Consider the following 26,257-nt stretch of genomic DNA (forward strand, 5'->3'; position numbering starts at 1 on the left):
TCTCTCTCTCTCTCTCTCGTGTGTGTCTCTCATGAATAAATAAATAACATATTTTTTAAAACCCCAGCTAATTCATAATACAACACCATTATGTTTTACTTTGAAAATAGAGTGACTAAATAAGACAAGATTTAACTAATTTTTGTGTCCCCAGGTTCTAATACCCACTTAATAACACCGAATCCCCCACTATGAACTCTAATATAGCAGTCAGAATATAATTTAAGGTTATTTTAAAATTTTTTCATGCTTGATATTAATTGCTCTCTAATAGTAATAAGTGTGACAGAATTTTACATTCTTTCCTATTTTCCCAAAATTTTAGTAAAAGTTTCAATAATTGGGAACAATTCACTAAGTGCCAAGGAGGGTAACCAACTGTCCCTGTGCACCTAGGACTAAGGGGTTTCCCAGGATGCAGGATTTCCAGTGGAAAAACTGGGAATGTCCTGGACAAACCAAAGTGAGCTGGTCACTCTAATTTCAAGGACTCCACACATAAGACAATGCACCGAACGACGCATGTGACCATACAAAATATCGGTAGAATAGGTCATGCCAGCTCATCACTTATATCCAGGCAGTAGAAGAATGGCTATGTTTCTCTCCAAGGAAGTCGAGCAGTGGTGTCAGACCACACTATGGAGTTATCAAAAGCATCTTATGGAGAAAAGAACTAGCGATGGTATACCCTCCATTCCCAGTGGCATCTCAGAGCTACATCTGTCAAATGAGACACTTCCATATTCTTATCTCTCCTCTCTCATCCATCTTCCCTAATCCTGGAGGGTCCCAAACCAGCAGCTCTTAAGTATAGGTGGAGGCAAGAGAGAATGTGAGAGGAGTCTGACCATGCCACATCCCCACTGCGGGTGGTCCACATCAAGATTTGCTCAGGCTGAAGGAAGAAAGGTGCTTTGAAATGGAGAAAATATTGAAGTTTTCACACTAGTCCAGAAAGGACACTCAACTATTGAAGAGAGACTTACACTCTTGTGACAAGAGAACAGGAAAACTATGAGGCAAGCCCAAGACAGGAAAAACTCATCCAGAAGGTAGATTTCAAAGGGCAGTAAAGAAATGAACTTGTTTTCTACTTATAATTTACCAAATCTGGCCATTTTAATAAACCATTGGTGCAAGGTAAAGAAATTTCCACAAAAAGTAGATAAAACTCAGAAAAGGATTTTAAGTTCTGGGCAGATAAAAAGTATGATATAAATGCAAACAATTTATAACCCTGGCTCAAAATGGGTTTACTTTTTAGATTTTGCAGCTCTCAAATTGACAGGTAACTTTGGCTAGTAAAAAATTAAGGAAGATCTTAATCTTCCTTTGACAGTCCTCAAAACGTTAGCAAAATTCGTATTGACCCACAGGGCCAAGTGGAAGTGGCACAGAGTTTATCTTACTCTTGATCTTGGCAAGTTCTTGCAGACGCATTTTCACCTTTTTCCCCCTGGAGACCAACTGGCCAGCAGTGCTGCTGCTGTCTAGGGATAAGCAAGGGGAGATACCGAGTTGGACAAAATAACAGTTGACATGAGAGACCAAAAAGCAAGTGAGTGCACACCATATTCAATTCTGAACCTCCTTTCACTATTCACTCGGACAAGAAAGCACATTAATGGCAAGGGATCTCAAGCAGGTGTCCAGAGCATGCTCCACTTTTAGGAGGGAAGACTTTTAAATTACATATAAGATTTCATTGTACTTTGGAAAGAAGTGGTTTAGAATTTATCTATGTACACAGACACCTAAATGAAAATAATATCATGATTAAATCCAAAAATTTGGTATTTTGAAAATAAATATTGTTAAAATAGATGCTACCACTTTTTTCTTTCCAAGCAAAATTGTACACAATTGTACCCAACAGGGTAGCCATGTAAATTGACAAGAACATAATATATATAGGTTGGTGAAAATTAATCATTTTAATTGGACTCTAAAACCTCATTATATGGATCTGTTGCAAAATTGATAATCACGTGGAAAATGAGGTCTAGCTTTCATTGTCTAGAAGGAGTGAACTCTTTAAACCACTCCTGAAATAAACATGGTTTCAAGGGTCCGACTAGAAGTAATACGTGTATGTACTACTGGAAATTTAGAAAATAAAAATTATATGAAACAGCAATATTCTAGAGAGAGCTATCATTGTTCAAAAATATTCCCATAGGCTTTTGTCTCTGTATATTTTACTATTTAAACAATACCTTTTCATTGCAAAATTTGAACGTGTTTAATATTTTTCAGTGTACTCACATACACTTAAAAAACACAAATAAAAATATAAATATCACCTACATTCCAATGCCCTATATGTTTACTGATGAATATCTATTGATTTTTCCATTTACCTGTGTCTTTCTCTATAAGTATGTACAGATAAGAATTTATAGATACTAAAAACACATTTGTACAAATATGTTTTTGGTTATTTGCCATGTGTATACATGCATAACCCCCTGCACATGCAATCTGCTTTTTGCATTTGGCTTTCTTTGGAACATCTTACCCAATCAATACACATTTCTTGACCCAGCAGAGAAGCCACATATTGAGGATGGCAGTGTCTCCCCAAATCATTTAGCTCTGGGCCATTCTGTATTGAGAACTAAGCCATTTGGGAAGCCACCGCGTTTTCAGGCCTCTTTGTTACAGCATCTTAGCTTATGTCCTTGTGGAACAGCTACTAAGAAACGGTCAGAGCCCTTGGGAGCCCTCAGGCCTGCAGGGGGACAGTAAGCAGGGCCTTACACTCAAGCGCTTACCTTTTTGATGTAACTTTCTCTGATATTTCCTTTTAATTCTTGTCCAGGCATGGCCTTTCTTTCTTCCTTCAAGCAAAAGAAAATAAAGTTAATTATTCAGAGCTACAAATATAATTTTTAAAGCCATATATGCTAGTTTTCAAATACTTTCTTAGACCAGAACAGGACAAAATTCTTTACCAGTGCAGCAGTGTGACGCTGATTGCAGAGTTATGCTTTACTCCACACAGACCTGGGAGATTACAGAAGATGACCTTCCTTTGAAAAGTAAAAAACAGGAGTGCCTGGGTGGCTCAGTCGGTTAGGCGTCTGCTTTGGGCTCAGGTTGGTCCTGGGATCCAGGCCTACGTTAGGTTCCCTGCTCATCAGCGAATCTGCTTCTCTCTCTGCCCCTCACTCTGCTTGTGCTCTCTCTCTCTCACTCACTTGCTCTCTCGCAAATAAATTAATTAAGAAAATATTTTTTAAAATAAAAAACAAAACAAAACAAAACAAAAAAACATGACACACATACACAAAAATAAATTCTTGCTGGTGCCTTAGCCTGAATGATAATTGTTGTGGGTATATGTCAACACATTTCCTCTTCAGGTGTCTTCCAGTTCAAATATGCCATGAGGAGACACACTCCTCAGAGCTGGGTAGTGTCATGGATAATATGTCATGCTGGAGGTTGGGAGGCCCTCTCAGCTTTGATGCGGAGACTTAAAACAATCTCTGTACTTGCACTTGTGTCACAAATCCTCCCACTTCTGTGCCATCTAGTGCCTGGAGTTCCTGGAGGGCTTAAAGGAACCACAGCAGGTTATGTGTTCCACTTTGCTTTCTTGTGAATGATATGAACATATAAGAGTGTGAGAAGACCATTGGCACTGGGTTAAGTAGAGATCATATCTTATCACTGTTGTGAAATAAAAATAGCCAGCTACTAGATTTTTACTGCTAAGAGTGAAGACCATGGAGGGAGGCCTTACAACTCCCACTTGGATTTCCATTCCACTTGGAGGTGGGTCAACTCAGACTCCAGGACTTACAAGGCAGGAAGGGCCTACAAATAATAAGCCTTGTTCATCCAACGGAAATGGTATGTTCAAGAATTCTGGGATTTGGGCAGCCCGGGTGGCTCAATGGTTTAGCGTTGCCTTCAGCCCAGGACCTGATCCTGGAGACCCGGGATCGAGTTCCACATCAGGGTCCCTGCATGGAGCTTGCTTGCTTCTCCCTCTGCCTGTGTCTCTTCCTCTCTCTCTCTCTCTCTGTCTCATGAATAAATAAATAAATAAAATCTTAAAAAAAAAAAAGAATTCTGGGATTTGTCCCATTGTCCCCTCGGCTTTCCATGACCCTTCCCAGCCCTATGTAGGGGCTATGGCTGTGTGCCAGGCTTGTGACTCCTCCCAAAATGGACTTGTTTGTCTCTCAGTGGGGAGACATAAGGGGCTTTGTCCATGACTGCTCCCAGGACACTGATCAGGCCTTGAGCCCCTCTGAGAGCTATGAGTGGTGCCTCAACACCATCCATACTTCAGCTTATAAACCAGCTGACTCTGGCCACATCACTGTGGCCCTAGAAACTCAGGAGCATGGTTGAACCATTAGTAGTCTGACAATGGTGTGCCTTTTATCAAAAAAAAGCTACTTCCTTTTTTAATATTTTATTTATTTGTTCATAAGAAACACAGAGAGAAGCAGAGACATAAGCAGGTTTCCTGCGAGGGGCCTGATGCAGGACTCAATCCCAGGATCCTGGGATCATGACCTGAGCCAAAGGCAGACATTCAACCACTGAGCCACCTAAGTGTCCCCCCAAAAAGCTACTTCGAATGCATTGATTGACTCTATGTCCCTCGTCTTTTCCTGTCTACACACCTCTGGAAGGCTCTTTGGTCACTGAAGGCAACTGTCCCCAGAAAGGGGTCAGCTCCTTCCTGCATCATTATCAAGATAAAAGTGGTGGGGGATTCACGGTATTAGACAGACCAGTTCTAAAAATTCAGCATTCTGTTTTCCCTGTCCTTAGAGATGATGCCTCCTTCTTTCCCCTACTAGCCTGGAGGGCCTTCAGAGAGCCTACAGGATTCAGATTTTATTCTGATTACATTTTATGAAGATGCCTTTGCACCACTTGTATCTGACCCTTTGGATAAAGGGAATAGGAGATAATTTGGAAAGGAGATGAAGTTACAGCCACCAGAATGGTATACACAGATTTTGTGGCAGTAAAGGAAAAGCAAAAATCCAGACATCTGAGGAAGAAACCCCATAAAGCCTAGCAGGTATGGGGTGAAGGGGAAGCATTAATGATATCTGCCTTGCAGAACTGCCTCGAATTTCACTTCCAGAGAAAACCCACCCCAGTCCTTATGTCTTACCACAGAGATGACAATGATGATGTCTGCCATTCTGGATCAGACATGAGAAAACAGGATGGGCCCCAGCATCTGCATATCCCATGCAAGATTCCTCTGGACATCATTCTCATGCCCGCTCTCAGTCTTTTGGAGAGGGGCGAAGGCAGATACCATTTGGTTGGTGTCATGGACAAAGAGGACAGATTAGGAGGGACTGTCCTCCGGAAGTGCCTCCTCAACTGAACCCCACCCCCAAATCAGGGACTAAATGCAATGAATGAAACTGGGAGCTCTAACGTTTATACTCAACCAGGGGCCCATGTTGGAGGCACTGTCCTTCTACCCCTTGTTGATGTATGTTCCATTAGGGGACCTCGGCAACTGTAAATGCTTCCCTTTCAGGGCCACCATGTGTGCCCTTGGAATTGCACTTCTTGTGTGAAAGCCAGGCATTCACTTGCCTCCTAATGCAAACATGGTAAATGGTAAATTATAGGTTACGGTAGTCACTAGAGACTTGCATCATTTATGCTTTATGAAATGAATTACATACTGCAGGAAACAAATTGAATAGATTTGGTCCTAGCCCACACTGGCCAAATCAATCAGAATGGTTGATGGAGTGGTATCTTCATGGGGAAAGTTGCCAAAATCTGCTGTGTGAGGTGAATTTGTTGTGAGGCAATTTTCCTTAGCATTTCCACATGCCTCAAACTATCTTTGCAAGGATGTTTGAATAACAAACAGCCTTGGAAGCCAGAGATAATGTAACCCTCTAGGTCAGAGAGCGGATTTGTTTACTGACCTGTATAAAATAGAAAACGTCTCCCTCCTCTTTCCAGAGGAGATCTGCTTAAGTTCCAGCTAATAAGATAGTGTCTCCCTCAGGGGTAAGGTTTGAGCAGGTTTGCTAACAGCTCCCTTCTACCACCGAGGTTTCTGAAGTGTGGTATTCCTCAGCTTGAGCACAGCCTGTGTGTGCCACCTCACCCCCGACCATGGGGGGTGAGGTGGCATGGGTTTGCAGGGAAAAGAACTGATGCACCTACCCCATACCCCAGACATTTCATTCCTAGGTATTTACGTAAGGGATCTGAAGGCATGAGGCCGGGACACTCGGATGGCTCAGTGGTTGAGTGTCTGCCTTTGGCTCAGGGCATGATCCTGGGTCCAGGGATCGAGTCCCACATCAGACTCCCCATGAGGAGCTTGCTTCTCCCTCTGTCTATGTCTTTGCCTCACTCTATTCATTCTCATGAATAAATAAGTAAAATCTAAAAAATAAAAAAAACGAAGGCCACAGAAGGACTTCTACTAGAATGTTCACTGCAGCTTTTCCACATTAGCAAAAAAAATAGGAAACACTTGCGATGTGTGCCAATAGGAGAATATATATATATGCAAACCTTGGTATATTCATATAATGTGTGATACTTTGCAATAAAAAGGAACAAAATGCTGATATATATTCAACAGTGCGGATAAACCTGAAAAATGTTATGCTGAGTAAAAGAAACCTTACACCAAATGAAAACATGCTCCAAAACCTCACTTATTTAAAGTTTTAAAACAAGCCAAATTAACTTGCCAAGAAAACGTATGAAAAGTGGTTCCCTCTCATGAGTGAGGGATAAGGATATACCAAAGGTCATAAAGGCTCTTTGCAGGGAAATGGTCATGTTCCGTATCTTGGTAAGGATTTGGATTAACCAGGGGGGATGCATTTATCAGAACTCATCAGATGATACATTTAGTATTTGTGCATTTCTCTATAAAGGTTATATCAAAAGAAAAAAGGCTGAAAACAAATAATGAATCTAATTAATGATATGTTGATTGAAGTATTGGAGGGAAGTGTACTGATGTCTGCAACCTTGAGATGTTTCAGACTTGAAAGTGGGTTAGTGGAGTGTATGAACAAACACATGGATAGATGGTTGGGAACACAATAAAGTAAGAACAGTATAATGCTAATTTTGAATCTATGTGAAGGTATATTGGTGTTTACATAAAATTCTCCCATGTTTTCTGTACCTAACTTTCTATGATTCGATCCTGGTGAAAAGAGCTTTGGAAAGAAAGGAAAGATTATTTGCCAAGAAAAGACACAATAAAAGAAGAATTTTCACCCACCATGACACAATAATTTGAGAAGGCACTGCAGTAATCGTGTTACTGTACTGAGGAGAAATAAGTATCAACCCAGAATTTTTAATCTTGCTAAAAAAATTCTATCAAGGTAAATTTGCAAATATAACACTGGGAGAGTCTGCCAATTAGAGACCACTCACTAGGAGAACCAAAAGAATTAAATCAGCTAAACAAAAGTGAAGCCAAAAAGAAGAAGAACTAGGAAGAGGGGGCTGTGGGGGAGGAGGAGAAGGAGGAGGAAGAAAGCTCTTTCTCATCTTGCAAGATGGCAGGTGACAAATCTGAGATGGCAGAAACGAAGAAGAAACCTGAAGCCAAGAAGGCTGATGCTGGTGGCAAGGTTAAAAAGGGGAGCTTCAAGGCTAAAGCACCAGAAGGGAAGCCCCACTGTAGCCAAAACCCCATCCTCATCAGAGGAAATGACAGATATTCCAGATGAGCTATGTATTCCAAAAAGGCCATGTACAAGAGGAGGTATTCAGCAACTAAATCCAGGGTTGAAAAGAAAGAGAAGGTTCTTGATACTGCCACAAAACCAGAATGATAGTACCCCAATGATTAAATTTCACACAATGCCTAGGTATTACCCTACCACAGATGTGCCTTGAAAGCTGTTGAGCAACAGCAGAAAACCTTTCAGTCAGCATGTGAGAAAACTGCAAGCTAGCATCACTCCTGGGACCATTTTGATCATTCTCTCTGGGCACCACAGAGGCAAGGGGGTGGTTTTCCTGAAGGAACTGGGCAGTGACTTGTTACTTGTGACCAGACCTCTGACCCATAATCAAGCTTTTCTGCGTTGAACATACCAGAAATTTGTCATTGCCACCTCCACTAAAATTGTTATCAGCAGTGTGAAAATCCCAAAACATGTCAGTGAAGCTTACTTCAAAAAGAAGCTGTGTAAACCCAGACACCAGGAAGGTGAGATCTTTGACACAGAGAAGGAGAAATATGAGATTAGAGAGTAGCACGATGTTGATCAGAAAACTGTGGACTCACAAATTCTGGGAAAAATCAAAACTGTTCCTCAGCTTCAGGGGTACCCCCACTCTGGGTTTTCTCTCACAGATGGAGTTTATTCTCATAAATTAGTGTTACCAAATTTCTTACAAAGAACCTAATTAAATGATTGATCCACAAAAAAAGAAAAGAAAGAAGAGTGAGCACATAAAATAATAACACATTTTTAAAAAGATTTTATTTATTTATTTGACAGAGAGAGAGAGAGTGAGAGAGCACAAATGGGGCGAATGGCAGAGGGAGAGGGAGCAACAGGCTCCACGTTGAGCAGGGAGCCAGTTGGGGGGCTCAAACCCAGGACCCTGTGATCATGACCTGAGCCCAAAGCACACACTTAACTGACTGAGCCACTCAGGTGTCCCAAAAGATATTTTTAATTTAAGTAAACATCAACTGCAAAAATGGTAATAGTTTCAACATTCATGATGAGAGAATATTAAAAATAAAATATTACATAGCAGTAGTTACGTGATGATGGAATGCCAAATATGTATTGAATCCACATGCTCAGACCCTCGACATCATTTGCAATTGAGTCATGGTTAAAAGATGACAGAAATTTCATCTCAAATTTCCAAAACAGCAGAGGAAATGGGGCAGAATATAGGATTCAATCTCAATTCATCAGAAAGCAGGAAGTGAACATAAAAACACAGAAAAAGAATGATAAACAATAATACAGAAGATATAAATCCACATATATCAGGAATCCACAATAAATGCAAATAAACTAAACTATTAAAAGATTAGGGTTTTCAGAGAAGATTATAAAAAACTAAGTGTTGTTATAAGAGGCATAAAATACATCTGTACAAGAAAAGGGTTTAATAAAAAAGGAATAATAAACATTAAAAAAAAAACATTAAAAGTTCAAGTAACGGGTTGCCCAGGTGGCTCAGCGGTTTAGTGTCTGCCTTTGGCCTTGGGTGTGATCCCGGAGTCCCAGGATCAAGTTCCATATCAGGCTCCCTGCATGGAGCCTGCTTCTCCCTCTGCCTACGTCTCTGCCTCTCTCTCTCTGTGTCTCTCATGAATAAATAAATAAAATCTTTAAAAAAATAAATATAAGTTCAAGTAACAATATTAACTTCCCAAGAAAGAGATTTTAAGGTAAAAAGTATTATTAAGGATAAGAATAACAGTGTATGATTTAAAAAATCCACTAAGTCATAAGAATCATGAATAACTTCAAAGTGTTTAAAGTAAAACAACAGAATAAGGAAGAATTGGCAAATACACAATCATGTGGGAGAACTGAACACATCTTTATGCAATACCAGTACAGCCTACTTTAGAAGATTTAGACAACAAAGTTGTACTTGATAAGAAGATGTGTATGGAGAGAAGCTAGATCCCCATGTACACTATTTTAAAGTGGAATAGAACATTTACAAATATTGGGGCACCTGGGTGACTCAGTGGTTGGGCGTCTCCCTTTGGCTCAGGTCATGATTCCGGGGTCTGGGGTTTGAGTCCCACATCAGGGTGCCTGCAAGGAGCCTGCTTCTCCCTCTGCCTATGTCTCTACCTCACTCTCTGTGTCTTTCATGAATAAATAAATAAACAAAATCTTTTTTAAAAAAGTTTTAAAAAACAGAACATTTACAAATACCATACATTAGGGTACAAAGGAACTTTCAACAAATTTTGAAGAACTAATGAGGTCTGTTGTTCAGATTGTGTTCCAGATATGCATATTCCATTTCTATTTAACTCAGAGAATACCTATATTATTAGAGATGTCAATGTGTCTATAGAAAGTACCCTAGTTTATAACTTCTCCTACAAGTTTTCATGGCCAAGTTTTAAGATCTAATCAATAAGGTAAGAGCAGAATATTGTGGGAGGAGGGGAATTCTAAGAAAGCTTCTCATGAAAGAGGCCTTTAGGGGAAGATGTTTTTTGCTCTTCACCTTTTCCCCTCTGTTGGCCTAACACATAGACACATGGCTGAAGCTCCATAGGCACTTTGGACAATGACTTGATCTTGAGAGTGGCTGAACTGAAAGACAGAAGAAGCTTCAAAGTGAAGAGCCTCAAGCAGTCAAAAACAAATTTGAAAAAGAAAAACAAATTGGGAAGTCTTATACTATCAGATTTCAGCTCTTATTATAAAGCTACAGTAGTCAAAATGGTGTAGTACTGGCATGTAGTTAGACATATAGGTAAGTAGAAAAGAAAGTCCAGAATACACCCAAACACATAGGGCAACTGACTTAAAACAAAGATGTTGAGGTAATTAACACAATAATTCAATACACAAATGGTCTAGGACATCTAGATATCTGAAAGTGAAAGAAAGAAAGAAAGAGAGAGAGAGAGAAAGAAAGAAAACGAGAGAAAGAAGGAATGAAAGAATCGATCCTTACCTCACACCGTATGCAAAAATTAACTTAAAACTGGATCATGGATCTAAATGTAAGAGCTAAAACCGTAAAAGTTCTTGAAGAAAATACAGTATCTTGAGCAAAGATTTCTTAAATAGAACTGAAAAGTCATAGATTATAAAAAATACTGTGAGACTTCAAAATACATTTTGCTCTTTGACACCACTAAGCAAATGAACAAAGGAGCTATACATTGTATGGTATATAACCAGCAAAGGACTTGTATCCAGAACATATTAATAACTTTACAACTAAAAAATAGACAACCCAATTAAATATGGGTAAAAGATTTGAATAGACACTTAACCAAATAAGATCTACGGGTGGCAAATAAATACATAAAAAGATGCTCAGCACCATTACTCATTAAGAAAATGCAAATTAAAATTACAAATTACCATTATGCACCTATGAGGATGGCTAAAATCAAGATTACCAATACCGAGTGTTGGTGAATATGTGAAGTAATGAGAATTTTCATAAATCGCTGGTGGGAGTACAAAAGTGTACAACAGAAAAGATACTTTGGCAGATCCTTAAAATGTCAAACATACTTATGTTCATATGGCCCAGTAGTATCACTCCTAGGTATTTACCTAAGAAAAATTAAATCATCTATCCACCCAAAGATTTGTATGCATATGTTCCTAGAAGCTTTATTTGTAATAGTCAAAACCTAGAAACAATTCAACATCTATCAACAGGCAAGTAGATAAACAATCTATGGAGTATCCATATAATGGAATACTTCTTGCTGGTATATATGGAATGAGACACATACCAGCATGGATGTGTCTCAGAAGCTTTATGCTAAATGAAAGGGCTACAGGAAAAATAAGAAGGAAAAATAAATACTGTATGAATTCATTTACACAAAATTCCAGAGAGGATACAACTATAGTGATAAAAACAGATCAGCAGTTTTCAAGAGCCAGATGGGAAAAGGAACACATGTCCACTGGATGATGGAAATGTTAAATGTGATGATCATGGTGGCATTACATGACAGATCACATTTGTTAAAACTCATCCAGTCATCCCTTAATAGTGACAACTGCTATTGCCTAAAATTATATCTCAATAAAGCTGAGAAGAAAAGTAAAAATGTGCAAGATCTGCAGAAAGAAAACTAAAACGTTGAAGAACATAAAAGGTGATCTGAATAAATGTGTGGTTCATTCTCCTTCAATTGTACCCTAATTAATCAGCAAGTTCAACGTATTTTCAATCAGAGTCTCAATGGAATTGGGGAGGTATTGGGGGAAATCTTGACTGCTTCTAAAACTCAGCCACAATGAGTGAGCCAGGATTACTGAACTTTTGAAATCTCTTTCTTTTCTGAGGCTCCTTCCTGTAATTTTTACTTTTTTCCTTGCAAAAGAAAATATAATGAGTACAAATAGCAAAATATACTTGAGAGCTTTGTATTAAACCAATTTGCTACTGCATTAGAAATAAACAGACCCAAGTGTTACAGAGTAGAGTACAGGCACAGATCCACGAATACAGGGAAAGGCACATAAAAAGGGCATTTCAAATCATGAAGAAAGGAACATTGGGGTTATTTCTTGAAATTCCTGTCTCACATCATACACAAAAAGGTGAATTATAGATTGATTTAAACACTAAAAAGTATTAAGTACTTCAAATATTCTGGAAGCAAATAAAATATTTTTAATATTTTGAGGTGGGAAATATCCTTGTAAATTTTTAATATAACCTAGAAACCATAAAGGAAAAGCCTGATAGATTTTACTACTTAAAATTTTCCAACTTCCTTGGGACAAAAGATACTACAAACCAAAAAGAATAGCATCAAATGAAACAAAATAATAACATAGATTGGCAAAATTTAATATTTATATTAATATTCCTATGCTTGTTAAGCAGGGTTTTAAAAAAAAAAAAGGATGACAAGACTGTATCACTGGCAAGGCACATGTACCACGCATTTTTAGGAGAAAAAACAACCAATAACTTAGAAATTCTCAACCACAACAAAAATGCAAGCAATGCAAATTAAAACAGGAATGAAATAAAAAATTTTACGGGCTAAATGTTGAATGTTTGTAATGTCTTGTGCATGATATATTGATTTAAAGAAAATGTAATAATATGAATAGATTTGTTTAGATTTATGATAAAATTCTAAGTGTGTTAATTCATGCATAGAAAAAATTTGGGAGGATATATATGAAAGCTTACAAAGATCATATATTTTCTTTTTTTTAAGATTAATTAATTTACTATTAGAAAGATAGAGAGCACACATGAGCACACTGCACATGCGCATGGAGGGAGGGGCTGAGAGAGAGGGAGGGAGAAACCCAAGCAGACTTCAAGCTAAGCGAGGAGCCCAACCCGAGGCTCAGTCCCACAACCCTGAGATCACTGCCCAAGTTGAAACCAAGAGTCACACACTCAAGAACTACACCACCCAGGCCCCCCAACAAATACCATATATTAAAAAAACCATAAAGATAAGAGCATTTTGAAAAAATATAAATTACTATTTTAAAGGATGTAATCTAACCATATAAAGGTGAAATATTCCTTTTTTAATTTTTTGGTCTTATGAAAAGTATTAGTTTTCTATTGCTGCTGTAATAAATTGCCCTAAACTTCATGGCTTAAAACAACACAAAGTTTTTATCTTACAGTTTGAAGGTCTGAAATCTGACACAAGTCTCATGGGGCTAAAATCAAGGTGTCTACAGGGCTTTGTTCCTTACTGGAGGCGACAGGGGATAACCCATTTCTTTACGTTTTCCAACCTCTGAAGCCTGCCCCCATTTCTTGGATCATGGCCCTCTGCCTTCATCTTCAAACCAGTCACACTGCACTGCTCTGATCATTAACCATCACATATCCCTTTCTCCACAGGAGAAGAGGGTTTCTGATTTTAAAGACCCATATGACTTGATTGGGGCCATCCACATAATCCAGGACAATCCCCCCATTTCAAGACCCTTAGCTTAATTACACCCTCAAAGTCTCTTGCCATGTGAAGTAAATTGGTTACAGGTTCCAGAGATTGGGACATGGATGTCCTTGTTTCTGTTGATAGAAGATTCTTAGGGATCATAGCACTCTTGTGTATGTCATGAGGATCTCCTCCATTAGATAGACTCTTCCATGGATCTTTTCTATACAATCATGGATGTTCTTGTTTGTTTGTTTTTTTTTACTTCTGCTGACATGGCCAAGCTAATCTGTGTGTCACAAACGTAATCCCTTCAAAGAACCTTTTCCTTATGACTAAATACTCTGAGCGTTCACTACTTCTGGTGCATTAGCAGAAAGCTGTACGGCCATACTCTTGGTTGTCACTACAGACCACACTTTCCCGGCAGTGAAGCTTCTAATTTTAGCATCTTTTACAGCTTGGAAAGGCTGAGAATTTCTCACATCGTCAAGTCCTGATTCTTTTTGCAAAGCAGTTCTTCCTTTGATTTACCTCTTTCCCCTTACATTTTACTATGAGCAACAAAATGAAACCAGCTGCACCTTTATCACTTTGCTTAGAAACCTCCTTAGCTATATATCCAGAAAGTTCAGCTTTCCGCATTATTGGCAGGACAGAATTTTGCTAAGCTTTCTGCCACTATATACTAAGGATTCCCTTTTCTCTAGTTTTCAAACACATGTTCCTTATTTCCTTCAGAGCCCTTACCAGTGACACCTTGAACTTCCATATTTCTACTAAGTCTTCATCATGATTTGCATATGCTCTAAGACAAAATAGGTTTTCTCTACCATGTTCTGCACTTCCAAGCCTTCTCTAGCAGTCTTCAGCCCCATATTTCTAACAAATTGCTCAAGTCAACCTAGACATTTTCTATTATTCCACTTAAAATTCTTCCCTCTGCCCATTACCCAATTCCAAAACTATTTCCACATTTTAGGAATGCATCACAGCTGCACTCCACCTTCAAAGTCTGCATTCCTCTTCTATTGCTGCCATAACAAATGACTAGAAATTTCGTGGCTTAAAACAACATAAATTAACTATCTCACAGTTATGTTGGGTAGAAGTCTGACAAGGGTCTCTGAGCTAGAATCAAGGTTCTAGTAGGCCTTCATCCTTTTCTGGAGGCTGTGGAGTAGAATACAGTTCCCTGACTTTCCCAGCTCCCAGAGGTCATCATATTCCTGGTTCCTTTTCTCTATGTTCCTCCTCCTCCAGCCAATAATACGGCATCTCTCTGTGACTACTTTCCACAGCCACTCCCACTCTTCCCACAGCCGGGAGCAGCTCTCCACATTTCCAAGCCTGCTCCATTATATTGGGTGTACCCAGCTAATCCAGAACTATCTTCCCTTCCAACATCCGTACTTAATTATTTCTGTAAAATCTCTTTTGCCATCTTAAGATAATAGATAATACAAATTCCAGAGATTAAGATATAGACATCTTTGGGCAGACATCATATTATTATCACTTATTATTATAAATAGTAACAATGTAATGCTAGCATTACAAATTCCTATTTAGTATCAAAAGCAAGTAAAATCTTATGCATTCTTACTTCTCTTCCTCTTGAGTTTTCCCGAAGAAGATTGTTTCCAAGATCTGCAGTATCTGGAGAAAAACAGGTGAGGGTGAGGAAATCAATAAATAAAAGTTAAGACATTTTAGGATTATTCACACTGCAGAAGACTTGGATTTATAAAGACATTTGGGTCATTGCTTTTTCTTCTCTTCTTTCTGAAAGGACTTAAAACGTACTGAATTGAGAAGTAGGAGTCCAGAAAGGGCCCTGGGTCTTCCTTTGTTTCTCAACGGTGCTTGGAAAAACACTCTGAAATACCCATGTACTCAGTTTACTCAAGGATAATTGTTTAGGTCTTAAGATTTTTGTGAGGATTAAATAAAATCTTACATGCAAACATTTACAGGAAATCACTAGATAAACCAGTGACATGCTAGAGGGCATCCATCAAAAACATGTGCTTTCTTTCTGACAAGCAAGTGGCATGACTAGCTGTCTTTTGAGATTTTTCAAAGGTTGTGACAAAATGACACTGTTATCTAGCAGAAGTAAGCTTGGCTTTCTTGGGCTCCACAGAAGACTGGGTGTGAGAGGGATAGAAATCACTGGGTAAATACAAGTCTTTATTATTAGTGGACTAATGTAGTAAACAAGATACTGCCATCTTTAAAAGCATGTTTCTACTACATCACTCATGCGTAATCAGCAGGGCCCATCCTGTTAAACATGACTTTAAGATGGTCTCTTGGCTCTCTACTTTTCCCAAATGGGTCAGGTCAAGCAAAGTAGGGAACAGGATATGGGAATGGACCAGACCACCTGCCATCACCCTGCTCATAGAGTCACCCTCATCCCATTTCCCTACGGTGGCCTCACCCATCGTGTCACGTGCTTGGCTACTTGCAGTACTTGCTTCTGGACCTTCTGGCACATACTTTGAGGAGCACATAACACAGGAACACTTCTCATTTCCATATGCTGGTAGCTCAGCTTCTGGGCCAAAAATGTAAAGTATGAAGACTTTCATTTAGCTAGGGATCCCCTTTTCTGTGCCTTTCTTGATCTCCTTTTCTCTGCTTCCTCCTCTGAAATCTTTCATTGACCCTCCTTATCTCTGGCCCTTCCTTTAAGTCTTTTTCTCTTTATCAGCCTTTCTTTCTTTCTTTCTTTCTTTCTTTCTTTCTTTCTTTCTTTCTTTCTTTCTCTTTCTTTCTTTCTTTCTTTCTTTCTTTCTTTCTTTCTTTTCTTTCAGATTTTATTTAAGAGAGAGATAGAATGTGAGAGAGCACAGGCAGAGGGGAGGGACAGAGGGAAAAGTAGACTCCCTGCTGAGCAGGGAGCCCCAGGCGGGCTCCATCCCAGGACTCCAGGATTATGACCTGAGCCTAAGGCAGACGCTTAACTGACCAAGCCACCCAGGAGCCCCCAGCCTCTGTTTCTGTTTTTATTATTTTTTAAGTCATAATCATCTGTCCTTCATAGGGTAGCAGGCTGGAAGTAATATTCTGAGCAAAACTGAACTGCCTTTTGAGAGAAGACTACACCTGCTCCAATAATCACAACCGAGAGCTGCCAAAGCCATGCTTTTGCTCTTTTGTACCTCATCTTGCTTTCTCTACACCTACTTTTCTACCTGTAACCCTAAGAATAAAATAAAAAGATCTTATCTTTCTAGGAAACCCAGCTATTCTTTGAAAAATATAAAAAAACAATTACCAGAACGGGTTTTAAAGTCATCCCAATTGGGCCATCACTGCTTACATCACTAACCACATCTAAAGCCAGCCAATCAAAGACAGAGTTACGCTTCTGAAAATCAGCCAATCAGCAACAGCCACACTCCAGAAAACCTGTGTCTCTGATTAAATGATAACCTAGTTATAGACACTCCTGGGTTCTGAAAGTGTACCGTTCCTGAACTACAGGCTTTCTAAAACTCTACGTAAAAACCATTTCCTTTTTAAAAGAAACTATGTCTTATAAGTACTGCACCTCCTCCCACAATGCACTTAGCTTAGCAAGCAATAAATCCCTCTTTTAGCTTCAGAAATGGCATGATGGTCTATCCCTCCAAAAATGGAGGTCCCACCAAGCCATCTTGAAGATTCTTTTTTTTTTTTTTAAGATTTTATTCATTGACAGAGAGAGATCACAAGCAGGGGGAGCAGGAAGCGGATAAGAAGGAGAAGCATGCTTCCCAGTGAGCAGGAAGCCCTGGGTGGACTCTGTCCCATGACCCTGGCATCATGACCTGAGCTAAGGCAGACACTTAATGCCCTGAGCCACCCAAGTGCCCCAATCTTAAAGACTCTTGTCTAGGAATGTCCTGTGGGATCCTTGGGCCAACAGGTGTAAATCCACAGCCTTTTGTGCCCAATTCAGATTGTCTTTCTGATTAATCCATCTCAACAAGAAGTTGAGCTCTGGCTTGTGTCATTGAGTTCCTATTTATGAGTTAATCTTATTGTTTAAAGATGTATATGCAATTAGACACAAAGTAGTCAGACATCTTGGTTTGGAGTTACACCATTTAGCAAATATTCTGTTAATATTTTTATTCTTCCACTGCTTCATTTACTCTTACATTTTTCAAAGTCTTGTCTTATGTGTGTTTGTTTGCTCCTTATTTTCTTGTGCTTCTTGAATGTTAGAAGAAAGTGATCCAAAGCATATAGATGGAGACAGAGACCTGATAAGTCCTCTATACAAAACTAATTATTGGAAGTGGACCCGTTGGGCAGTAGCTAATTTGTGCAAAGATATTTGGTCACCCTTGGTCTTGAGTCCCTCCTCAAACCCTCTTGTCAATTTTTGAGAGAAAATAATTTGTTTTCACATAATCTGAGGTCAACTATTATCATGTAATCAATCGTATTTCCCATTGTAGTCTCTACTCCATGGAGGAACCCAATACTCCATTCACTTGCAGGACACCCTTCACACTAAGGACGGTGACCTTGTTCCTATTTGTCATGCACATATCTTGGCCAAAGCTACAGTCTCCCACTGACAGGACTCAGCTTCCTCTTTGTACTCTCAGAATGATTCTTGCACTTATCTTAATAAGTGGCAAAATTTCACGAAAGATGAATTTTTGTTTCAAAGGAGAACTCTGGACACTTCAAAAGTAAACAGTGCATTTGATAGTATTTCTATAAGAGAGAAAGATGACCAATAATTCCCATGTCCCAACCAATAACTGCTACTTTCAGACCATCATCTAACAGTTTCTTTCTTTTATTTTAAAAAAATCCTTATAAATTTAATAAGTAAGGATCTATTCTGCAAATGAAACTACCAGATTAAGGGGCACCTGGGCAGCTCAGTAGGTTAAGCATATGCCTTTAGCTTAAGTCATGATCTTGAGTCATGAGCTTGAGTCCTGGGATGGAGTCCCATGTCAGGTTCCCTGCTCAGCGAGGAGTCCTCTTCTCCCTCTCCTTCTGCTCCTACCCCCTGCTCCTGCTTTCTCTCCAATAAATAAAATTGAAAGAAAGAAAGAAAGAAAGAAAGAAAGAAAGAAAGAAAGAAAGAAAAGAAAAACAAAGAAAGAAAGAAAGAAAGAAAGAAAGAAAGAAAGAAAGAAAGAAAAGAAGGAAGCTACTAGGTTAAAAGTACTGAAGGAAGAATAACTTTAGATCCTAGAAAATTCTCTTGCACATAATCAATTTATAATTGATCTGAACATTAGTATGTCTACACTATGCATGGTTCAAGATCTGCAGGCAATCGACAAGGTAGGTATATCTCACTTCTCTGTAGAGTCTAACCCAATTACTATAATCTTTTCTAAAGCCAGATTCTTTTCTTTAATGCATTTATGCTCAGCTTTGTTTGATGTCCCATTTGATAAGAATAGTTTATATTATTTACTTGAAAAGTCAATGGCTCATCTGGACAATTATTTTCTAGAAATTCTGCCTCACCGTCATAGGCAAAATTCTCAATGTCCCCTCAAGATTTCCTTTCTTGGCTCCAAGGGACTGCGAATATCACGAGATATTACCCCCATTTTTAGGTTATGCTATATGGCAGAGTTGATGTTAAGAAAAAGAAACTATCAACATGAGAGATAACTGATGCTCATGAAGATGTGTGAAAAAGGAAGCCTTGGCATGCTGTTAGTAGGATCGTAATGTGGTACAGCCACTATGAAGAACAGTATGAGGGTTCCTCAAAAAATTAAAAATTAGAACCACCATATCATCCAGCCATTCCACTTATAGGTATATATATCAGAAGGAAAAAAATAATAATGTCAAGGAGATATCTGTGCCCCATGTTTATTGCAGCATTGTTTACAATAGCCAATACATGGAGACAACCTAGGAGTGTCCATCAACAGATGAGTAGATAAGGAAAATGTGGTAGAGAGAGAGATACACAATGGAATACTCTTCGTCCGTTTGAGAAAAGAGAAGGAAATCCAGCCATACATATCCCCTCCCTTACCTGATCCATTTTCTGGTGGTGAGCTCAAGTCTTCCTGGAGTTCTCCTTCATCACACATTTCTAAACAGTCACTGCTACTCTCTGCTGAATAGAATAAAATCCCTTAGTGGATCCACCATATGACCAATGGAAATCATACCAGGAAAATTCACCCTAAGAAAACCAGACAACCAAGGTGGCTCGAGTATCTTCCAGGTGGGAATGTCCCTGCCCTCAGACCCTCTTGCCTTGGAGTTCACCTGACCTGGGAGTTAGCATGGCTTGTATCACTATCATCAGAGGCTGAGAATGGCCCACCCATCTCTCACCCTTCCTATACATCTAATATTCTCTCTATTTTTGATCGTTTTCATTTGGCTTTTCACGTTTCTTACATATGGGTAACTGAAAGGGAGCGGCAGAGGAGAGGAGAAGAAAGGGGTGATTTTCCTCCTTGTCGACAGAAAAACAAAGATTCAGTTAATTAAATGGGAATTTAAATCATAATTACCTTCTCCATCAGATAGCACTTGGCTGGGCATCTCCTCTGGTTCTTCTTCACTGATTATTTGGAGAGCCTCAGGATCATGGGACCCTGAAGGGAAGTAAAGAAATGAGCTGAGCCAGGATGTTCAGAACACAGGAGAGCCACTCTTTGGGAAAAGGGACATTTGTTCCAAGGAACCCACCCAAGATCCAATCAAGCCCTCTCTCACTTGTCTCTCCTATTCTCTGCTTCCCCATTTCCTTCCCATAGACCTGCCTCCAAACATTTCTTCTTCCGCACTAGGAGAATATTTGTGCATCTTTGATGTTGTGGGCTCCACTCCCCTGACTTCTCCTATCTCTTTACTTTTCTACCTTTTTTCCCCTCCATGGTGATCTTGATTTTTTCTTTTCTGCTTATTTCTCCTAGCTCTGTTTTTCCAGGTCTCTCCACTTCCTATAACAGCATCCATTCCTTCTATCACTGTCTCTCCTGATGTCTTCCCCTTCCTACTGGCATTCTTTATTAGTGAAGTGGAAGTTTCTCTGCTTTAGGCCCTGTTGTATTCCCCCTGGGAGCCACAGATCTCTCTTTGGACTCTTCTGTGTGACCACATCGACCCCTGCCTCATACAGCCACTACCTGCAATGAGATGCTCAGGGCATGGGTCTCTGCTCTTCCTCCTACTTGATCTCATGCAAAAACAAGAATCCTTTGCTTGTGCATCCATGTCTTTCTCTAAGGAGGAATAATATCAGTTTTCCTAGCTAAGTCCTAAAGCTTGATGAGGAAAACTCACTTGCCACGGTACTTTGAAAAGAAAAAAAGCACAATATAATCCAATAATCTGATGACAAAAATGTGACAAAAACTATAATTTCAGTTCAAAAGCCCTTGATCTTTCCTTCTGCCAAATAGATCTCAGAACCATGTGTCATTTGAAGCCTACCCAAGATTCTGACAATATAATAATAATATTAAGCACTAGATAAATACTTTAACTATTATTCTTTATAGAAAATAAGAAGCAGGTAGGGATTAAAATCAGAATACTGAGTCCTTCCTATAAATAGACATAAAAAGCGTGAAGGAAAAAAGACAGTTTTTGCCGGTATTTATCTACTACAACATGACGAGGGAATACATCTGTTCTAACAATAAGGGTCATGCTGTTCAGCTCTGAATTCAGCTCCGGATATCCTGCAGCCCAGAGCTGGCAATCCCTTCCTTACCTGGCCCACATGTTGGTGGGGAGCTCAAGGTTTCCTGAGGCTCTTCTTCATCACTGGCCTCCCAGTGGGCATCATCATGCTCTGCAGAAAGGAATGAAACCCACCAGCCGTCTCAGTGCACAACCCAAGGCGACCATGGTAGGAAAACTCATAGTGAAACCATGGGACACTCAGGGACTGTCCCTGTCCCAAACCATTTGGTTCATCTCTGGGCTCACCGGCCTGCAGGCTGACTCACTCCTGATGCCATCACCAGAGCCTGAGGACCATCCACCATCTTCCTCCCGTCATGTACACCTAATTCTCTCTCTACTTCTTCCCCTTTCCCATCACTTCTGCTCATTACTTCTGTCTCTGCCCTTGTCTCCTCCTGCCGGTGTCTCCAGGTGCTTCTCTTTGTTTGGACATGTTCTGTTTCCTTTTCTTCTGTCTCTTTTTCTCTTGCACCTCTGACACTCTTTAGTGTCTTTATTCCCCTTCCCTATCTTATTCAGTTTCTTCTTGTTCCCTTTCTTCTATGCTGGGAGAGGCATCCCTGAAATAGGATAGTCGAACCTGATCAGGGGATAGGATAAGGAGCCGATTAGTCAAGGCAACACCAGCAAACACAGAGAAAAGTTGCCCAAAGGTCATGTATAAAAGAAAGATTAGGGCACCTGAGTGGCTCAGTGGTTGAGTATCTGCTTTTGGCTCAGGTCATGGTCCCACGGTCCTGGGATCGAGTCCTGCATCAGGCTCCCCATTGGGAGCCTGCTTCTCCCTCTACCTATGTCTCTGCCCCTCTCTCTGTGTGTGTCTCTCATGAATAAATAAATAAAATCTTTTTTTAAAGAAGAAAAGAAAGAAAGATCAGAACATCTCAATCACTGAAAATATTTATACTTTCACTAGAGGTGAGGCAGAAGCAATAGGCTGGCCCCTCATGGTGAGTGGGAGACGAAGAAAGCCACAGAAAGGATAACTGATTTAATCCTAAGGCAACAAAGGTCACCAGATGTATGTGGGAAAATAATATGATCTGATTGATGTCTTGCAAATACCAATCGTGCTAAAGTCGGGAAAACGGGTAGAATGGGAACAAGAGGAAATGGGACATTCATGTTCCCATTAATGAGGGAGCAAACTCTGGAGAAGGTGTTTCTAGTTTCACGGAAGAAGGTGTTAGTTTCAATTTTGGAAGCGTCTGTTCCGGAGTCATCCCAATGGAGAGGATCCTGTGATAAATGCCTCCAGGTACGTAGACAGATGACCTTGGGATGCAGGTGTCCCTAGCAGGCATGCACTCGAGACTCATTCTGTTACCTGGGAGTAGCTGAGACTGCCAGGGAGAAGGTTATTACTCTCTGAATATGTTCCAGGCACCACTGGGGAGATTAAATCTGAAAACTCACTAATAAGATAGACACCCCTTTTGCTGAAAGATGCTCCTGTCTAGACTCATACTTCAGCTTTACAAAATCCCAACTTCTCCCTTCTCCATATGGCAGTTTCCACTCCTTATTGATTTTTAAATTATTTTGATACAACTCTTTCTCTACATAGTTTTATTTGTGCCTCTTTCCACATTATTATGATTTTGGCATTTATTTGCCAAATTACTATATAATCTCTCTTTTTTTTTAATCTCCATATCTCGTTTCGTCATGAGCTTACACCCTTTCCATGTTGTCTTTCACTTCCTCCTTTTCTATCTATGTTTCTCTGAGTCTTTGCTTCTGGCTGGCTGTAAGATTTCCATTATTTTATCTATTTTCCTCATTCTCACAGATGCGTCTTCTAAAAAATGACAAAAGTTCTTCCCTTTTCACATGGACCACAGTAGCAGACAGCCTTCCCGTACCAGCGCTGCTACGCTAACCATCTCCCAAGGGACCTTCTAAAAGTGCAAACCTATCAATCATTCCCAAAACTGATTTCCATATTCCTGACACTTCCAGAAGTGGTACCAGAAAGAAAATAGATCTCATTACCTCAATTGCCATAACCTGCTGGAGTCTGAATTTTTAATGAGCATTTAACAAAATCACCCAGGCCCTTCTGCTCTGGTGCCTCGGCCTACCTTTGCTATATCCTGCCTCCTTACATTCTCTCAGGAGCTCTGCTCACTGTTCCTAGTCTCACTCACAGTTTGAAAAGAGCAAAACAGAAAATGGCCAGTCTCACCTGTATGTACGTGAATATGAAGAATAGAATGGTAGGATGGGAGAAAGGTGAGATTTTCCTTTCATGCTGATCAGAAAACAAATATTTATTGAGGTAGTTGGGAAATGTACATCAGAATTACCTTGTTCCTCTTCTGCTGGTAGGCTGGGCATCTCCTCTGGCATCTCCTCTGGTTCCTCTTCATTAGTCATTGAAGGAACTCCGGGGTCACAGGTCACTGCAGAAAAACAAGGACAGGATGGACCATGGAGGGTGATGGGAGCAGACCTCAGCATGTCCGTGCCCACCAGGATGGGAAAGGGCACCGGCCTGCTCCATGCTGCCCCTGGGAGCCACACTGTCTTGTTCTGCTTTCTGCCAACTTGTTGCACCTCCTCTGCTCACTTCTCACCTGCATTTCTGCCTCCACACATCTCTGTATTTCTGTATTTCTCTTCCATTGTTTGGGCTTCTCCCCCATCTCTTGTTTTGAGGCCTTGGTTTTTGTTTTTGTTTTTCAGTGATAAAGTATCTCCTTTCTCCTATTATCCTTTTTAGCTTTCTTACTCTAGATGTCCTCAAGCTCAAGTGATTGAGTCCATTCCCATGCTCTCTCTCAGCATTTCCTTTCTCTCCCCATCAACATTAGTTTTTCCCTTATTTTTTTTAAACTCAAGAATATTTTATTTTTTAAATGAAACAGGCCCAACATCAAAAGCACTAGAAATGGTTCCCCTATACCAAGGTAGGAGACTGATGATTACATTCCATTATAGTGGAAGGGGCTGTTAAAACAATTCTTCAGTCCACAGGCCCTTGAGAATATGGTCAAATAGTTGAAACACCTGGAAACTCATGCCAAGTTTTTCTTTTTTTTAAAAAAAAATTTTTATTTAAATTCAATTTAATTAACATATACTGTATTATTAGCTTCAGAAGTAGAATTTAGTGATTCATCAGTTGCATACAACCCCCGGTGCTCATTACTTCAAGTGCCCTTCTTAATGCCCATCACCCCATTAGACATTTCTCCAAAGAAGACATACAAATGGCCAACAGACCCATGAACAAATGCTCAACATTGCTTAGCATGAGAGAAATACAAATCAAAACCACAATGAGATACCACCTGATACCAGTCAGAATGGCTAAAATTATGACTTAGTTTATTTCCTTAATGAAGGTCTTATGTTGGATGCAGGTGCACTTCTTTGAGAATGTGTGGGACTCCTGGGAATTCCTCTTTGTGTTCTGCCCAGAGGACCCCTCCCTGACTGGCAGGTGGCTTCACATTTCGTCACCCTCCGTGACACACCTACTGCTGCCCACTCTGCCTTTTCTGCTTTGCCCTTGCAAAAATAACCTGCATGCCTTTCTGTACTTTGTTGCCCTGTCCACAAAACAAAGGCTGCAAGAGTTTGTATGCCTGTGTCTTAAGGTTTTGCACAGGTAAAAGGAAGTCTCCCACAACCCAATAATCTGACAGAGACTGTCAGAGACCTTGCACACCTTGTCTCCCACACTTTGTTCTCTTTCTCATTTTTGCCCTTCCTGCATGTATCTGCCTCTTCTGTATCTCACTCTTGGGATCTCTTGGCAGTCCTCTTTGTCTTGATTTATTTCCTTTTTTTTTTTTTAAAAAAAAAAGATTTATTTATTCATTCATGAGAGACACAGACTTAGAGAGAGAGAGGCAGAGACACAGGCAGAGGGAGAAGCAGGCTCCCCACAGGGAGCCTGATGCGGGACTCAATCCCCCTGGATCCCTGGACCATGACTCGCGCCGAAGGCAGGGGCCCAACCACTGAGCCACCCAGCCGCCACTGTCTTGATTTATTTCTTTCCTCTTTTTTCCTCTTGTGCTTCCCTGATGCTATGTTTTATGTCTTCTCCCCATCTCTTACCCTATTATTTTCTAGGGATCAGAAAAGGCATCTCTGAGATGGTATCTAACATCCACTGATTAGTGAGCAAGTAGGCAAGAAAACTGTCCAAGCACAGGGCCCAGCATGTGCCAAAGCTCAGGTGAGAAAGAGTAACCAGATAATTAAAATTACTGGAAAAGTTTTAGAAAAAATTTTGAAGTAATTGCAGGACAAGCAGACATGAGGCTGAACCCATGGGAGGGAAATTGAATTTAATTCTGACAACAAGCAGTAATTGACTTAACATGAGAAAGTAGGATAAACCAACCTGTATTTTCAGAGTCATCTAGTTGACCTGAAGAGATTGAGTGTGATGGGAACAATGATGACTGGGGGGAAGATATGAGACTGGAGGTTGTTGCTGGTTCCAGTAAGTAGAAACAAGTGACCAGAGTGTTTATGTTGGGTGTGGAGAGGAATGGACGGGCAAGAGACAAGTTTGAGGTAAAGCTGACTAACCTGATGACTGATGGGCTATGTGAGTTGAGGGAGGATGTATTCAGACCCTCAGATGAATGAGGTTAGAAGACAAGCGTGGGCCCGACAAAGGTGTTGGGGATCATAAATTATAGATGGGAGCAGACAAGGATGCCTGGGGGAGGCCCACTGCCTCTGAGAATATTATAGGTGTTGTGTTGATAACTGGAGACATCATAACCTGAAAACTCATGGTTAGCATGTTCCACCCCTACTGGCAGATTTGTTTCTGACCAACGACTCTTGTCTCAATTCCTACAATGTCCAGAAACTGTCTTCTCTATCCCTGGTACCCCGTGTTCATCCTGCTGAATCTTCACTCATTTCCTTGTGCTTTTTCTCAATGTATAATTTCTATGCCCCCTCCCATCCTTTCTGTTT

General features: G+C 40.1%; 1 protein-coding gene and 1 pseudogene across 1 annotated transcript in view; one reads left to right on the top strand and one right to left on the bottom strand.

The window, feature by feature from the left end:
• The window catches only part of SP140 (SP140 nuclear body protein), a 64,528-nt gene that overhangs the window by 13,297 nt on the left and 24,974 nt on the right, over window positions 1-26,257 (bottom strand). The window contains 9 exon segments of the mRNA XM_055346112.1: window positions 1,413-1,493; window positions 2,778-2,843; window positions 15,219-15,248; window positions 15,251-15,271; window positions 16,059-16,175; window positions 19,635-19,718; window positions 20,125-20,208; window positions 21,333-21,413; window positions 23,617-23,712. Of these exon segments, the coding sequence (XP_055202087.1) occupies window positions 1,413-1,493; window positions 2,778-2,843; window positions 15,219-15,248; window positions 15,251-15,271; window positions 16,059-16,175; window positions 19,635-19,718; window positions 20,125-20,208; window positions 21,333-21,413; window positions 23,617-23,712 (660 nt within the window).
• On the top strand, window positions 7,502-8,403 carry LOC129493542 (60S ribosomal protein L6-like; annotated as a pseudogene).

The sequence above is a fragment of the Nyctereutes procyonoides genome, unplaced genomic scaffold (genome assembly GCF_905146905.1).
Source record: "Nyctereutes procyonoides isolate TBG_1078 unplaced genomic scaffold, NYPRO_anot_genome, whole genome shotgun sequence".
Classification (NCBI taxonomy): domain Eukaryota; kingdom Metazoa; phylum Chordata; class Mammalia; order Carnivora; family Canidae; genus Nyctereutes; species Nyctereutes procyonoides.